The sequence below is a fragment of the Mesitornis unicolor genome, unplaced genomic scaffold (assembly GCF_000695765.1).
Source record: "Mesitornis unicolor isolate BGI_N332 unplaced genomic scaffold, ASM69576v1 scaffold13805, whole genome shotgun sequence".
Classification (NCBI taxonomy): Eukaryota; Metazoa; Chordata; class Aves; order Mesitornithiformes; family Mesitornithidae; genus Mesitornis; species Mesitornis unicolor.
Genome location: NW_010186243.1, coordinates 8,560 through 26,060, shown reverse-complemented (window position 1 = coordinate 26,060; position 17,501 = coordinate 8,560). Strand labels below are relative to the sequence as shown.

At 37.8% G+C, this 17,501-nt stretch overlaps 1 protein-coding gene across 1 annotated transcript in view; it reads left to right on the top strand.

The window, feature by feature from the left end:
• The window catches only part of LOC104541117 (E3 ubiquitin-protein ligase CBL-B-like), a gene marked incomplete at its 3' end in the record, with an annotated part of 86,734 nt that overhangs the window by 62,605 nt on the left and 6,628 nt on the right, over nt 1-17,501 (top strand). Inside the window, 3 exon segments of the mRNA XM_010185091.1 lie at nt 1,383-1,529; nt 13,509-13,665; nt 17,451-17,501. The exon segment at nt 17,451-17,501 is cut by the window's right edge and continues 18 nt beyond it. Of these exon segments, the coding sequence (XP_010183393.1) occupies nt 1,383-1,529; nt 13,509-13,665; nt 17,451-17,501 (355 nt within the window).

Genomic DNA, 17,501 nt, shown 5'->3' with positions numbered 1-17,501 from the left:
ATCTTGAGTGGAGAGAGAGTATATTCATCAGGGGTTGGTTTGTTTTAAAGTTTTTGTTTTAAATTTCTTGCGTTTTCAAAAAAAACTATTTTTATCATAGTTTTCCTGGTAGCAAAATCTGTAATAAAATCTGCAGGACAGCTTCCACAGGAATCTCTATAATTAGCTGTTCACAAATTTAGCTGACATAATTGCTGCTTGAGTGCTGAGTGTTCGTTTAGGAAGACTAACATTTAATCTTTTCATATGACCAGGGACTTATGAATAAGTTTGAATTTATTTGAAATACTGTCTATAAGCAGTTAACAATTACATGACTGATAAGCATTATGTTTTTCATTAAACTGTTTGAGGCACTATTTAGTAGTATCTGAGATTGTGAAAGTTGAATGGGCTTGACAGAGGACACTTCTAACTCATTAGAGTACATAAGGATACAAATCCTTCATCAGAAACTGTTTCATCTCTTGGATTGTGTCTATTTCATTTATGAGGTGGGAAAATACCCCATTTTTACTGCAAGGATCATCTAAAGAATCTCCAGAAAGAAACTCCTATGAAAATTACTTTACGCTTCTTACCTCTCCTCTCCCCGCCATCTCCCACAGATTTTTCCATACACAAAGATCATTTGCATTTAGGAATGCTGTGGTCTTTGCACTGTACTAAATGGGATTTCTGTGCCAAAAAGTAAATTTTTTATTAACTGATACAAGTCTGGAAAACCTATGGAAGTGAGCTGATAACAAGAAGTTGGACTTTTGTTTCTAACATGCCACTGGAAATGCAAAGCAAGTTTTAACTAAAGAGAAGCCATTTAAAAAGAGAATAGGAAGTAGCCGCAGTAAGGGAAAGCTGGAATTAATAAAAAGAATACAATTGATACAGGAAAAAAGAGTAAACCTGGTCCAATGCTGTGTTTATATTACTAGAAACCTGGGCTGAAATATGTTTGATGTCACATATAAAAATATATTCTTAGTTTTTTGATGTGTAGTGGTTTTGGTTTTTAAAAATGTATTAGTTCTTTAATTAGTTTTAATTCCTGCTACTGCAGTGTTTAAATGAAATAGAAGCACACAGGCTTAATGTTTATGGGGATCAGAAAGATATGTGGAATATGCAGTTGCAAACTCAAATCTCTTCTGTTACTGAACAAATTATTTTATATTCGTGGAGACCTATGATAAATACATCCTCAGAAGTGCATGGAAACACAAACTACTGATCTCTCTTTCTTTGTGTTTTCAATTGAAAGCTCAGCATATTTCTTGTCTCACAGTGATTATTTCACAAATATGCAGGATATATGAGATACTGATGGATTAAATTTATTCAATTTTAATCGTGTGATTTATTTTTTTTCCTTATTATATCCACAGGAGAAACTTAACAAAGCTGTCCCTCATCTTCAGCCACATGCTAGCAGAAATCAAGGCTATTTTTCCAAATGGCCAATTCCAGGGTGATAACTTTCGTATCACCAAAGCCGATGCTGCAGATTTCTGGAGAAAATTCTTTGGAGATAAGTAAGTATCAACATTTTGCAAAAACCATAATTCTTTCTATTCAAAACATAAAAAAGAATGTTTTCAAAAATCCAAGTAATGGTTCTAAGTATGTGGGTGGGCATTTTAAAGGTAATTTCTTGTCTGTGTCGTTCAATTGGCTGAAATTGCAATATTCATTATTAAACTTTTTTTTTTCCCCAATGTTGTAGTTCATTCAAAAGGTGAATAAAAATGCATGGGCTTTTGTGTACAGGGAACTTACACTCATGCATAAGTTAGACAACATTGCAGGAAGTTTACTGGTTCCGTGCTTGGGTGAAGAGAGTATGTTGTTTTCATAATATTCATGGCAAATCATGTCTACATTTTCTACAAATGACAACTCTGAAGTGTGAATTAGGAACTTGACGTTGTTTGCATGGACATTATGTTTCCTTATCACATCTTTGACTTTTGAACTACTACAATATTTAGTGGTTTTTAAGTAACTAAATTTTCTACTACTGTACTGGCCTTTGACGTGGTCAGAGGGGACTAATGGTTCCTTTTGTTCAAGGTCTGTTACAGAAAAAAATAGAATAACTGCAGATATGTTGAAAGGTTTAACCAGAAGCACGTTTTTGAGGAGCTTATTTTTGAAGAATGGGTCATAAACTGAATGCTAAGTGTGACTTGTAGATATGTGATGAAATTCTTATAGCAAATGCGATATTGAACATGTAAATGTAGGCAGGTGTGGTGTTTTTCTGTTGTTGTTTCTGGGAAACAGTTTCATTTATGGTAGAGATACAGGCTAGTAGAAGATGCACAGCTTCATCACCTTCTCATGGGGAATGCTTATTAGCGTAACAGGGACATAAGAGGGAGAGGCGAGAGGTTCGTGTATTTCACAATATGATGGAGCAGTCATTATGGTCAGCAGATCTGGTATCTTGCGCAGATATGATCAGACACAGGTCTGATACCACACATGATCTCCTGTGTGACCTACTCTGGGTGATCCTGCTCTAGCAGGAGGTTGGACCAGCTGATCTTCAGAGGTCCCTTCCAACTCCTAACATGCTGTGATTCTGTGATAGCAAGTCACAGAACAATTCCTGCAACAACCTGTTATGTTTTCTGAGCAAGAGCAGCTCTTTAAAATAAGTCTTTCATTCTTTATTTAGAATACCAGTGTAGTGGCTTGGCACTTTTGCTAATTAATACTGTTAGGTGTGAATTTACAACAGTTTCACTTCCTTTTTTTTTTTTTGTTAGTCTAAACACACCTACTACTAGCTTTCAGCTTTCACTGTAGTGTTATCTGGCAACTTAAGTCTTCTAATTTTCTTCAAACTTCTTTGTTATGTAGATAATATTGAGAGTGTGGTCAAGTTGCTGTATCAATCTTCTTTTTGTTAGAGGAAAGGAATCTGACCATGTTTTTTGTTACCCGTTTTAATGTGAAGATGACCTTCAAAATACCTACAAAAGTTCAGATAAGGTTATCTGAAGGATTAATTTACATGACATGTCTCTATCAGATGAGACTTTAAAAAATCATGTCAGTCAAAGAAAGAAAAACAAACAAGGAGCTTTGAAAAAATTACTAACTATCAACTTTGTTCAGTGTTTCTGTTTTCTCTTCCTCTCTGTTTCCCCTTCACTTAGCAGCTCTCAGAATTTAAATCTCTTCGTGCTCCTTCTCTTCTGTTCTGTCCTTGAATGACCTTCCCCAGCTGTCTTGGTTGCAAATTGCAGTTCTGTCATTGGAATTTACACCTCTCATCTTCTGCAAACTGCTGTTTCTTTCTATCATTTCATCTTCATGAGTTTCATCGGCTTCCCTACTCACTATCATGAACCTCTTTATATTTCTCTGCTGACTTTTCTGTGTGAGAGTCAAGTGCTTCCCTTCAAGTTACCTTCCAATGGTCCTGCCAGGTTCCTTTGGGATATGGCACAATAGATAGGTACTTGAAATAGGATACTGTAACATTAACAGATTTTTAACAGAACAAGGGTGGTAAGGAGGATTTTTCAACTCCATCGGTCCATTTGAACATCTCAGCTCTACCCTCGTCTTTCTCTTGTTCAGATGCAACTCTTCTCTTTCCTGACGCATCCCCTGGAGCACTTCTTTCCAATCCTTTTGAAGGCCCCAGAGCTCTTGCTGTGCCTTTTTATGCTTTATTTTTTTTCTTGCTTACGTCAATTTCATAAAATGCAACTTTAACTATGAACTCTCAGTACTAACCCTCTGACCTCCTCCCCTTCCCCTCAGTATGTACTTTGATATGTTATTTTTTGTAGGGTAGGGGTAGAAGGTGAAGGGGGTTTGTTTGTTTTTTAAAAGTATCCGTGCACCAAAAATGCCTAGGAATCAAGTCTGGGGATGTCCAGTTAATTGCATATGTAACCTTGGTCATCTGGTATAGCCTGGTGAGTTCTGTCTTAACAAGTGCTTTACTTTCAGAGTAGGTAAATAAACGTTGTTACTGCTGTTTTCTAGTTTATTTCTACTGACTCTTTTTTTGTAAATTGAAGCTGTTTTAGTTACCTGTCTGCTACGCAATGAACAGTTGATCTGTGTTTGGCAGCCTTGCCATTATCTCAGGTTTAGTTAATTGTGCTTAAGTAACTGGAAAACATGTAACAGCATGCATGTCAAATAAACAGATGAAAAAAATGTTTATTTGGCAGTATGTTTAATATCTTCGTTAAACAAAATGCCTGAAGCTTTTTAAACATTAATAATTTTCTAATCCATTTAGAAATATATGGCAGGGATGCCTGCGAGCCACATCTTTTACAGCATGCATGTTATGACAAGTTAGTTTGCAAATACGCTAGTATCACTTCCCTAGAAGCGGCGCCTACATAAAGATTTTGAGTGCTGCAAACAGCTGATAAAATCTGTTTCTAAACTAACCACCAAAGATAGGACCCTAGGACTACCTGAAATCTCCAGCTCTGGCTAGGTACGCAGTATGAATGAAGAAGCACCGGGAGGAACTGTATTGTCTGTTCCCTGGCTGCATCTCTATTTTACAGGGCAAGCCTGGAGACCTCACTTGTTTGCAAAAAGCAGCCCTTACTTTGAGGTCACTAAGTAATGCAGCTCAAGAATAGAGCTTGCATAGAAAGTAAGTTGTGCTGGGTCTTGGCTTTTGATGGGTAGACTGTAGCACAAGAAGTAATTTTGATGCATTGTTTGATCTGATGGGAAGGCGGGAATTGGAACTACTAGATCAATTTATGATTTGTTTCAGCTTAATATCGTTATAAAAATAATATTTCTGTTTCTAAACATAATGAATTAGAAACTTTTGTGTAATCCATTTTCTGCCTTGATTTCTTTCTGAAATGTCTTTTTTTTTCCTTTACAATTTGAAACATTCTAAATAGTAAGAAGGAGGTCAATAGCCATTTATGTTTTTAAGTCGACTCTGTCTTTCAGTTTTTGATATAGAAAGCAATATGTTATAAATTGCTGAGGAATAAAATCCAAAAGATACAATTTCCAAGAGTGTACTTTGTAACTTAATAAATTCTCTGTCTGATTTCTTTCACTGCTCTTCCCCAATGAGTGGGGAACTTCTAATTTTGCTGGTTTGTTACATTTGCCTGTCTGAACACTTGCTGCAGAATTGTGCAGCTGTTAATAAATTATTCATCCTGTATTAGTAAGTATCGTAGGATACAGTCATTCTTTTAGTGTTTAGAGCTAGTCAGGTGTATGTTCAATGACTCCAAACTCATCAGCAAGATAAATGTCTAGACTAAGTATTTCAAGTCTCAGATGATAACGCATCTCGCTGCTCTTTGAATTGTCTGGAGAAAACACAGAAGTAGAACTCAGCAAGCAAACTGAATGACTCCATCAGAACAACATGCTGAGAACTTCAGACATTCTTGGCCTTCAGATACCTCTTCAACTTTTGCATTTCTGGTGCACCTCTACAAAACTTCTAGATCACGGCAGTAGCTGGAGGAGTCTGGGTTGGTGAGAATGCTATGGGACTTGTGAGAGCAGCAGGTACACTGATAACTGGAATGATCAGCCCTAATGGAGGCTGAGAGTGCAAAAGGAGTAAATAGTCAGAGCCTTTGTAGTTGTGAGCTTTTCCAGTATCACGTTTCAGAGGAGAAGGGGAAACCTTGGAAGCGATAGGATGTTTGGAAAGGGTCTGGAGAGACTAATGTGGACTTTAGGAATGTACAGGGAGGATTGATAAATGAAAGTGGGAGATAATGAGAGTTTTATTATGTGGAAGGTGAATGTGGACAGCAGCAGTATGATGAAGGAAGAAAGAATTTATTTCTCTGCAAGGGCAAAGTACAGTATGTATCCAAATTTGGGGGTGGGTCAGCAGTACCCAAGTAGAAGGCCTGGGATGGTTTTGCTCTATTGACAGAGAAAAGCTGACGGGGAGATGAGGTAATAGAGATAATTTTGGATTAGCTTTATGAAAACAAAATCAAACATCAAAAACAAAACAAAAATCAGGAATGAGGGAGAACTTTCCAAAGGCTGAGTGCAGAAGAGGAGACTGAGGGGAGACCTCATTCATGTTTATAAATATTTAAAGGGTGAGTGTCACGAGGATGGAGTCAGGCTCTTCTCGGTGACAAACAATGATAGGACAAGGGGTAAGTGACACAAGCTGGAACACAGGAGGTTCCACTTAAATTTGAGAAGAAACTTCTTCTCAGTGAGGGTGACAGAGCACTGGACCAGGCTGCCCAGAGAGGTTGTGGAGTCTCCTTCTCTGGAGACATTCAAAACCCGCCTGGACACCTTCCTGTGCAACCTCATCTAGGTGTTCCTGCTCCGGCAGGGGGATTGGACTAGATGATCTTTTGAGGTCCCTTCCAATCCCTAACGTTCTGTGATTCTGTGACTGGAGTAGGCTGACAGTGGAGCTCTTTGGTATATTCATAGGCTATGAGCAGGAAGAGAGCCTCTTAAAGAAAATATAGGAGCTGTATGGAAAAGAACTAAGGAATAAATTGACACATACTTTACAGCATGGTCAAGATTTTAGGTTAACTTCCATTCCAAGACAACTTGGTAGTGTCCAAAGCAGGAAAGCAGCGAAATTGAGAAGACATTTTTTAAATTTGTACTGATTTCTAGAATAGTTATTGGAGTAAGTGGTTGTAGTGGAGTGAATCTTCACCCACAGTTTACCTTTATAGTTGTGCTGAAGCAAATGATGGTTAAATGTACAACTAAACAGTAATGTTAAATGGAACCATGAAATAGTAAGACATGTAATCAGCAGTTACATTTGTTTACAGTTACTTCAGTAACCCCCAGTGGGCTGTAAATATGCATATAAAGCACAATCTGATAGCTTCTTCATTATTCACATTTTATCACCGTATAGTGCTTGATTTTAATTTCCCTTGGTTCCTCACTCATTTTAGTAGCACCTTACAACTCCTACTAGTTCTGAGCAAAAATGTGCACAGTACCACTGGGAGCAATCCTGAGCTGAGGAGAAGAATGAGCAAGATGACCTAACAGATCTTTGCAGCCTCTGAATTTTGGAAGCTGCAGTGAAGTCATACAGGGCTTTGTAACTATTGAAATCTGTGATTTGTGGCTGTCTTTATGTTGCAGAATGAATCAGCAGCAAAATGTCAATGTTCTTAGATTTTCAATTCTCCATAGTTCTGCTATTTATTTTAAATTTTAAGGGTTTACTCTTCATTGTGAAACCTTAAAAATTGAAAGCATTTCTGTTACTGTTGTCAGATAAATTTATTTCCTCCCACCTTTCAGTTTCCTAAGAAATGGAAATTCTTTCACTTCTGGGGTCAGACAGGCTACTGTTTTAAAGCTTGGATACTTTTTTTCCCAGCTGAGGCCTAAAAAGTATACATTTTTCATTGTAACTTAAGCAAAAGTGTGGCTATTGATTTCTCAGTAGCAGTTAAACAGGGCATTTCAGATTGCTACTCTGATTTTGAATAGCTGTGGTTCTGCTGTGGTCATTGCTTTTTGGCTCAGGATAGAACAGACATAGCCTCTGTGGCTTGGATTCAGAGAAGAGGCAGTAAAACAGGCAGACCACAAGGCACAACTTAGCTTGAAAACATTTAGCCATCAGAAAGTGACACCTCAGATAAGCTGGGTTTTAACACCTTGTTGATGCCCTTAATGTAGTACTTGATTTCCTGTTCTGGCTGCTGAGTGTGCCCAAGAGCCCTACTGTTACCTGAACACTGTAAAAACATGGACTGAAGAGATGGTCCTGGCCAAGAGAGCTTCAGATCTGAGTAGGAACTGAGGTGTAAAGGGAAGCCAAAGATAAAGAGAAATGAAAGAGGAAGAGGCAGCGATCCAAGTGCCATAGCCTTCACCACCATCAAGACAGGTGTTTTGGCAACAGGAACTTTTAAAGAGAAGGAAGTAAACAGGGAACGGGGCTTTTAGAATAATATGGTTCCTCCCTTGACTGATCAGCAGCACAGGAAATAGGCTTATTGGTAGCCTTGTTTAAAAACGTCAGCTAGAGACAGACGGTGTACCGTTCCTTGGGTGCTAGCGAAACGTAAATGTCACTAGATCGTTGTCATACAAATACAAGATAAACAAGTTTAAACAAGAAGATAGATAATATCACAGGGAAGAGCTACTGAAGGGAAAGTTGCAAGATATGATTAAAAACCAGAAAAAGGGCAATGCTTTTCACAGCTATTCTGGGTGCCTAAGAATGAAGTAAAATTGTATTACAAAGGATAGAGAAAAGAAAGTTGTAATAATTGGTACTGAAGGTTGTGAGGGAGGAGGACAGATTCTTACTGGATAGGTAGGAGAGGCAGTGTTTTAAGTATAAAAGGACCTGCAAAAGCATGGGTATGCTTTGGATTTGTGGTTAGAGATCAGAGCTGGAAATACATAGATAAGTCTGTCCCTTTGGGGACACTTCAGGAAATGCTGACTTCCTGTGTCCCTTATAGAAATACTAACTTGCTGTCTCTCCAGCAGTGTCCAGTGATGCGGCTTTTGAAGGGGATATTTTTGGTGGTATATTTTCCCCATTTCTTAAGGCTCATTTTCTCTTTTACCTTCTCTTTTGTCATGTTAGTTTTATCTATATTTGTTCTGCATGATGTCACTATGTAGCGATTCTGTTGGCACGATATGGCAGAATTCCTTTTTTCCCTTAGGACTGAACTTCTCAAGCCTTCTGTGTGTCAGTCGTTGCTCTGCAGTTCAGGCGCAATGAAAACATGTGGCCTCTCACTTAAAACTGAAGCAGCAGTCTTAAAATGCTCTGTTCGGTGATGATAAACCAAAATCCACATTGCTCACTGCAGACTTGCAAAGAATATTGTTTCTGTTTGGGTTGGTATTTGCTTGAATATTTTTGTGTTTGCTCTGGATACAGTAGTGCCCTTTTCATGTTATGTTTTCTGGCAGCATTTGAGAGAGTCTCTTGCAGACAAAAATGTTCCCTGTAAGTGTAAGTTACACAGGTATATGTTTGCCTTCCTAGACGTGCTTGTGGTTTGCTCTGGTTCGAATGGGAGCAGCGTCACTTGACATTCCAGAATAGCTGCATCTCTGCAGTTCTGCTGAAGTGCTGTAGTCTGCACGCTCAGAAAATATTTGCTTCCTCTCCAGGTTTATTTTAATGTCTTTTTCTTTTTAATAAGGCAACGACATTCAGGGAGTTTAAGAAAATCCTATATACACATGATCAGGGCAGGAGGGAAGGGAGGACCTAAATTCCTCTGCTAAATTGCTTGAGAATTACATGCTGGACACTAATCCTTGTCCTTCAGGCATATGGAAGTTGTGTGGGTGGTACTTAAAACTCTGTATTTGAGATTATAGAGTAACACTTCCCTTTGACATGTGTCACTAATAGTAAATAGATACCATCCTATATAAAAGTATATTTTAAAATCTTATGCTTCTATCAGAACATGTTTTTAAATCATTATTCTTCAAGTATGCTTATTCATTTTACTATTGCAGAAGAAATGTGGAGAAGTAGTGTCATTTTGAGAGGGTTGGGGAACAAATGGCTTATTTTAGGTTTTTTGACAAGACTTTTAAATAAGAAGACAACCCCTAGGTATATGCCACAACACAAATAGTTTTGTTGTTTTGAGAGAGGTAAGATATGTGCAGAAAGTCTCTTCAGGAAAATTTATTCAGGATCATTTGTTTTATTTTCTGTTTTCTTGCCTTAAATTGGTATGGGCTTGCTTCTTGTCTGATGATGATGAAAGGCAGCGCAAAGACACAGTATGGTTGAAAAGTTTCCTAAAAGTTTGGTGGACAGAGAGTAGGTTTTCCTTGTAAATGTTCTCCATAGCCTCTTCCTGCTGTATAAGGTGTGTGTTTCAGCTTCCTTCATTTTTTTCCTTTTAAAATTATCTCTCTGAAGATTTTGAACTAATTAAAGATGATAATAAAGCAACATACAGCACAATAATGTACATGTACAGTACGTACATGTAATGTAGTCAGATATTTTTGTATTACTTCAGTGTCCTGTTTTTTTCCCCAAATTCTAAAAAGGGCGACTGTTACCAAAGCCCTGGGTGTGTCTGTTCATAATGTGTGCACATGTAGTAAGGCTCTTAATTTTGCACATCAAACATCTGAGGGAAGTACAGTCACTGTGCAGTACCATCCTCTCGCGTGAGCTGCTCCCCAGATACATTTTTGCAGGTGGTGTCATGTGCGCTCTACAGCAAGGGATCGCTTACGTAACTGCCATTAAGTACCCAAAATACTGAGACATTGCTCTTCCTCAACCTAATACTGCAGAGAACTAATGTTACTGGGATGTCAGCTCACATCTTCCTGATGAGCTGTAGCAGAGCTGACTAACTCTTCTCTTCCTAGACAAGTGTCCACAGGTCAGCCATAATAGCATGAGGCGTGTGCACAGTACCTGCCAGCCTCTGCTGCAAGGTATCATTAGGGCATGATGCAACAAATATTATAAGGACAAAGATCACTGAGAATATTTATAGGAGATATCTTCTATGGTTCAGGAGCTGAGCACTGCAGGCAGTATTTTGTTGCAAACAGGATGCTATTTTTCTCTTCTATAAAGGTAGTATTTTTTTCTGTTTAAATATATCATCTGTATTTTTAACCAACAACTGAAGCATGCTATTAACTAGGACAGTCCCAATCTCAACCTTGGTTTGATTGGTCCTGTTCCCTTCCCCTTCCCACTGCCCTTGCTACCTCTCCAAACAATTAAAACAACTCTTTAGATTTCATAAATGGAGAGGGGCCTTCAAAGGTTGTGTATCCGCTAAAACACAAGAAAGTGACAGCAGTGAAATGTTAATTCAAACAGAAGCTCAACTCGCCAGCTGCCTATGAAAAACTTTCATCCCCTCATCGCCATCATTCTGTGTGACCCCCTCCTAGATGTCTCCCAGAAGAGGGTGTTTCTCTGCCTGCCTGGAGGCTCACCAGGTTTCAGCGCTGTAGGAGCAGGAGGAGGGGATGTTGCAGGATTCTTCACCTCGTGAAAACTCAGTAGCACCCACGTTTTGAGTGAGCCTGTGCTGTTTGCAGCCTCTCAAAGGAGCGCAGCAATTTGTATGTATAAACTGGAGAGAGACATTGAGGGAGAAACAATCCCTGGCTGGTGCTATTTGAAAGTATTTAAGAATGATAGCCGTATAAAAGTAGCTTCAGAGAAATAGGAGTCAATGTCTTTCAAAACCAAGTCTCACCTTTGTTTAAGAAAGCAGAAAATGAAAGACCTATACCACAAAGCTGAAGGAAAAAAAAAAAATCTGCTGAATTTAGTGAATTTTAAAGTGAGGCCACCACTTTCTCAGACACTTGTTCTTGGAGAAGTCCCACAAAATAACTTTAGATGTTATTTCATTAGCTAATCACTCATTTCCCAGCATCTGGTTTCTATCTTAGCTAAAGTACAGAGCTCTAAAAGCATTCTCCTGAAGACTTTTGTTTTTCTCTGTTGTTGGGGTTTTGGGGGTGCAGGGTGTTAGTGAACAGGTGGCAAAAGATCCTGCTTATTAATCACATCTAGTGAACGTGCGTTCATGAAAATGTCTCAGATGAGGCATGAAAAAGCAGTTTTTAAGATGTAGTGTGGCTGTAATAATTCCTGATCGGTACTCCCTTGGCTTTTATTTAAGAGTCATTGTATTTACCCTTAAAAAAAACAAAACCCAAAACAAACAAAAAACCAAAAACCCACACAAAACAACCAACCAAACTCCCTACCCAGCCCTTCCCTCCTCCCCAAACAAGAGAAAAGCAACCAGAAAACTTTTTGAACTCCATTTCAGCGTGAACCCAGTGTTGTAACCATTGAGGGTGGTTTACAAAGAGAATCAGAAAACATTATAGAGCCACAGGTACAGGAACTAAATATGCGGTAGGCACTTGAACTAAGACAAATTTAACACCCCAGAAGCACTGATGTCTTCCAACTTTGTTCTCTGAACTCAGTGCAGCATTTCATTCTCTCTTCACCATAATCAAAATTTGATGTGCATTCTTTTTCAAATGGGATCTGATGTGGTATCTCTCTTCAGCTCTGTGGTTTCCTGTTTTTCGTACGCAGACGAAAGTATCTGCTGAGATCTATTACACTTCACATTTTATCATTTATGACTTTCTCAATATAAGCGTCCAAGTAGCATGCAGATTTCTTTCTGCTTACAAATGCAGTGAATGCCTGATGTGGTAGAAATACAGGAGCATGTCTTTAGTGTTGTACTTAAAATTACTGCTTGTTTTAATTTAGGTTAACTGCATAATATTTTTTATTCAGGTCTAACTTAATACAGCCAGTCTTTTTATTTTTCTTCACAGTACTGCGCTACAAAGTAATATATATTTCCACATAAGAAGATAGTTGGAGAAACTAGAATAAAATGTTTTGGCTCTTATATAAGTAAGGCAATGTGAGCTAGTAAAAATGACAGGAAATATTGATGAGTTTGAGGCCTGTGTCTTTTGTCATTTTAGCAGTTATTAACAAAATATTATTATGAATGTGTGAGATTTTAAGTCAGTTACATATTGGTTAATAGTTATATGTTGGTTATATTTTGATTAATTAAAATGTATTTAAAATTATCCTATAGTCTGCTCTCAATGTGAGGCAGAACTTTTTAAAGACAGGGTGTTCTGGCTTTGCAAAATTTGGATTTGGCCTTAATGACATGAGAAGAAGAATTGCTATTGTTGGACAATTTCTCATAGTTTTGAGAGTGATAAAATAGAGCACTTTCGAGTGATCAGCCTCATGTCAGATTCCAAATAGAAGCACTTGGATGGCATTATAACTAATGTGCATTATCTGTGACTGTGCATATAGAAACTGAATTTGACAGAACATGACTTTGTATTAGAGAGGATAATTTTAATTGTCTTCTATTCTGATTCCCTACCTTTTCCTCACATTCACTGCTGTCTACTAATGTAGAAACCTAATGTACCTACGTACTAATGTCACTGTCACGGGCTATGACAGGCCTTGGGCTGGTATCGGTGGTTTCTGGTTTTGATGGCTATCAGGTTATTTGACCTGTATTTATGTGCTTTAGCTATAAAAAATGTCATCAGAGTAGATAGTAAGTTGATGCTTATCATTCTGAGAAGAGAAGGTGTAAAGAAAGGACTTCTTTACCAAGCACAGAGCTGGTCCTTTACATTACCTTTGAGAGGGTGTGAGGTTGGTTGCTACACCTGCTTGGTAGGATATCTTGGTTTTTGCGGTATTCTTTTAGTTGTCCTCCTAAAGAAGCTTGAATATTTTTCAATGTAAAATAAATGACGCTTTATTTGACCATGTTTATAGGAATAGAAACGGTTCTTTCATTTGCTTAGGCTGCTTTCAGAGAACTTGATTTATTTATTTTTTTTTGTCTGTAGGGAAACCAAATTAATGTTCCACTTCTTTATAAGTCCAGTTCTGATGTCTAAATAAGGTATCAAATCTTAAATATGTAGTTTTATTAAATTTATTATTTCTACCCCTCTCACAGAACTATAGTGCCATGGAAAGTGTTCAGGCAGTGCCTTCATGAAGTTCATCAGATAAGCTCTGGTTTGGAAGCAATGGCTCTTAAATCTACTATTGACTTGACCTGCAATGACTACATTTCAATTTTTGAATTTGATATCTTCACTAGATTATTTCAGGTAAGCTTTGAAAATTTTAGATACTTTTATGAATTTTAGAATCTTAGTACCCTGAGGAAAGTACCTATGGGTCAAGGAAGCAGATTTTTTGGAAAAACTGGAATAACTGAAGCACTAGACTTCAGAAAAAAATAGTGCATATTTTGTAGTCCTTCAGAGATGTTTGGTGCATCAACACCTACATTAAAAGCTGAAAACATCCAGCAAGACCTGCTTCATTTCTGCACATATTTAGTATGTTACAATATCTTTGTGTTTGCTGCTTACTTATTCTTCACTATTTTAAAATGTGTTTGCATTTTCATTGTGCTTTTGTATTTTAGTCAATATAGAAGGCTGTGCTGGTTTGCATCCATATTAGATGTATTGATTCTGAATTTGTCACTTTGGTCTTTTTTTTTGTATCTAGGAATCTTTGAGATGTACAACCATTTATTTGATCATTTACTTTCTTTTCCCTGTACACTGATATACTGGTGCACAGCCTCAGGTTGCACCAGTGGAGTTTTAGATTGGATATTAGGAAAAATTTCCTCACTAGAAGGGTCATCAAGCACTTAGGGACACGGTTTAGTGGGGGACCTGGCAGTGTAAGGTTAACAGTTGGACTTGACGATCTCAAAGGTCCTTTCCAACCTAACTCATTCTATGTTTAGTCTGTTAGAGAATGTTCAAAATACCAATTTTATGTCAAAGCCTGGGCTTGTTCCATCTTCCATGTTATTCTGTCATAATCTGGGTTTAACTCTCTTGGTTTAGTTGTTTTGGGAAAGCGTGCCATTACAAAGTTGATATTAAGATTTGGCGGGAGATGATTAATAGTTTTAGTTTAGAGTTTTGATTTTGATCATCTCTTCTCCATTCTGAGTCAAAACTATTTCAAAGTTGAAAATGTTATGGTGTAAGTAATCTGTTTAATTTAACCACAAGCATTAGTCACTTATTAAAAGACACACAGGCTAAGAAAGTTTGAACAAATCTTTGGAGTTCTCTTTGATGAAATAATAAACCAGAGAATATAGGCTGTTGTACTTTACACTGCTTTAGTAAAAATCCCCCTAAGATTTGCCCTTTATGTGGAGCTTGATACAATCAAGCATTCCTGTCTGAGCATTGCTGCCTTGGGATCAGTTTCTACTCTGCAAAGTTTCTCCCTTTCATTCAGTATTTGGCAAACTAATACGGTGTTCAGATTAGTAATGAAGCCCAAATCTTGATCTCAGACTTGACTGCAAAATGGCATTTGCTGCAACATACATCATTATGAAATGCATTGACTTAAGGTTCCTTTCCGTAGGATTTTTTTTTTCTTCCCTAAGCGTTCTGCTTACAAATAATAACAGGGTTTGGGTGTTTTGTTTTGTTTTGTTTTGTTTTAATCTGCACATCAAATAGAAAATTAAATTAGAAGTAGGTGATCTGAGAAATAACAGTTGGTTCTGACTCTGTGGGGTCCTATAGGACCCATTTGCATTAAGCTACAGGACAGAAGCCTCAAATTAGATTTATTTTCCTTGTTCTGTAAGCCAATGAATATCTGTTTGCGTTAGTTTTTGTGAGGTCATTAGTGGTTGATTCTTTACTGTGCCTTGTGCTAGAGAAGGGGGATCTGCAGTACTGATGCATGTGAGGAGAGGAGACCAGTTAGGATCAACTGTTGATGTAACAAAGAAGCAGAGGGAGAATTTTTGCCAAGGAGATTACCAACTGGTGCAATAGCCACGTCACTGTTGGAGTGAACTTGCACTGAACTTGGTCTGAGAACCTCTCCCAGAGGTTACATTTTACTTCTCTAGTTTTTACACAGCTTCTGTAACTGTGTGCATACACCCACAGAGAGAAAATCCCAGTTGTTTAAGTAATCAAAATACTCTTTTGCCAACTGTGGGTTGTATTACAGAAAAGCTACGTTTCTAATGATGCATATTGACAGAAGAAAGCAAGACTACTTTTTATGGAGATTCTGTAAAAGCAAAGTTGCTCCCCCTGCCTCCCCATGGCATGCATGCACGCACAGCTGTAAGTGCTGTGCTCTCTGACCAGAGGTATCGTTACCATAGCAGATATAGATGCTTTGAAGAAAAGGAACTTAATTCTGTCACTGCTAACCTGTTCAGTTATGTTGTCCTTTTATGCAAAAATATTTCCATGGAAGAGAAAGTGTACAAATCTTTTCCAATTTAACATCTCTGCTTTTGTAATACTCTGTGCACAAGGCAAGCTATGAGTTCTTTCCCTTTGATTTTTCAGTCATATAATTTCTGAGGTATAGTAGTAGTGTGATACCCTGTAGAGAGTTCAAGCAATTGATGCAGATACTGTCTACTGTCAACTTAAAAGTTCGATGGTTGTGATTAAGCAAGGAACTTGCACGCTACTTGAATTTATTCTCTAATGTACTGTAGCAAGCCTTTATGTTACCACTGCCCAATAGAACATCACAGTCCTGAGTGTTTGATCGTTCTTTTTGATTTACAAGCATGTGCTTCAGTAACACAACAGAAGAAAGGATGTAGTATTTTTTTGAAGGAAGTGTCAATGTTGGTAGGGTGGAAGGGGAAGAGTCAACGCCCTTTTTTCTTTTCTCTAGTTAGGGCAACTAAAATTCTTCATGTAATGAAGCCTCTTGGCATCCATCTTTGGTGAGGGTGCAGAGAGGATCTGGCAAGATGCTGTGTTGCGTTTAGGATTGTGATTTTTTTTTTTCCTTCCTTACTTTTGTACAAATTTGAACATTTGAGGTTTCTTACAGCCTCTGTGCTGAAACCCTACTGTTTTATTTCGTATGTCCGATTTGAAAGGGTATTGTAAAATAAAGCAGGTGTTCATCCAGGTTTAAGTAGTGTTTAGGGTTTGCCTGGGAAATGTATCATAATCTCAAATAGAACTGTTAGGATAGCTCAAGTGTGTCACACAGGCAATTGATCTCTGCCTTGCCAGCCCTTAGTGGCCCTTTTAAAAAGGGGGATTGCAGAGCACACGAGAACACAAGCCTCTTCTCTTCTGTTGCTTAACTTCACCTGCCTTGATCATTTGACAAATACATTAAAATCTCCAAAGTATTCAGAGGCACTGTCTTGTCTTGCCAAATGCTAGTAATGAGCACTTAATATATTTGTATTAATCTCTTATTTTAAAGTCATCCTTCATTTGCAGTAAAGGACTGTACTGTATTCTTCAAAGTGATAGCATGGCAGGCATGTTTCACTGAATTTTCTGAAGCATTTGCTGTTTGGGTCAACAAAGACTTTGAGGAACTGCTGCCAATATTTGTTTTGTTTTCTGTCTGTAAATACCATTATGGTAACTGAAGAAATCAAGAAGTAGAGAACAAGAAAAGGAATGACAGCTCAAATTAGTGGCTTTATTAGGTTTCATTTGTTAGTGTTACTTATCATTGACTATGAAAGTGCCTCGAGGCCTCTCAAAAATAGGCTTAATTGTGTTTTTATTAAACTACCATGGAGCCATACCTTCCAGGTTATAACTAAACATGATGTTTAGTAGTTTATCTAGCTAAAAATAGGAGAATCCCTTAAATTCAAAGTCTTCAAAATACTTATCCACAAATTTACACGTGGTGTTCCTGGAATAATTCTTCTGAAGGCACCCTTGTAGCAAAGCCAGGTGTATGGGACAATCTTTTGTACTGTTTAGACCTTAACCGAAGGTACATGTTTTCCAGTTGAAGCTAAAACACTGTAGGTGCCTCTGACAAACTGACTTGAATTTTTTTAGAAATATGTAACTAACTGGCTGCATCTGTTTGTTTTATCTTTTTTTAGCCATGGGGTTCGATCTTAAGGAATTGGAACTTTTTAGCTGTGACGCATCCT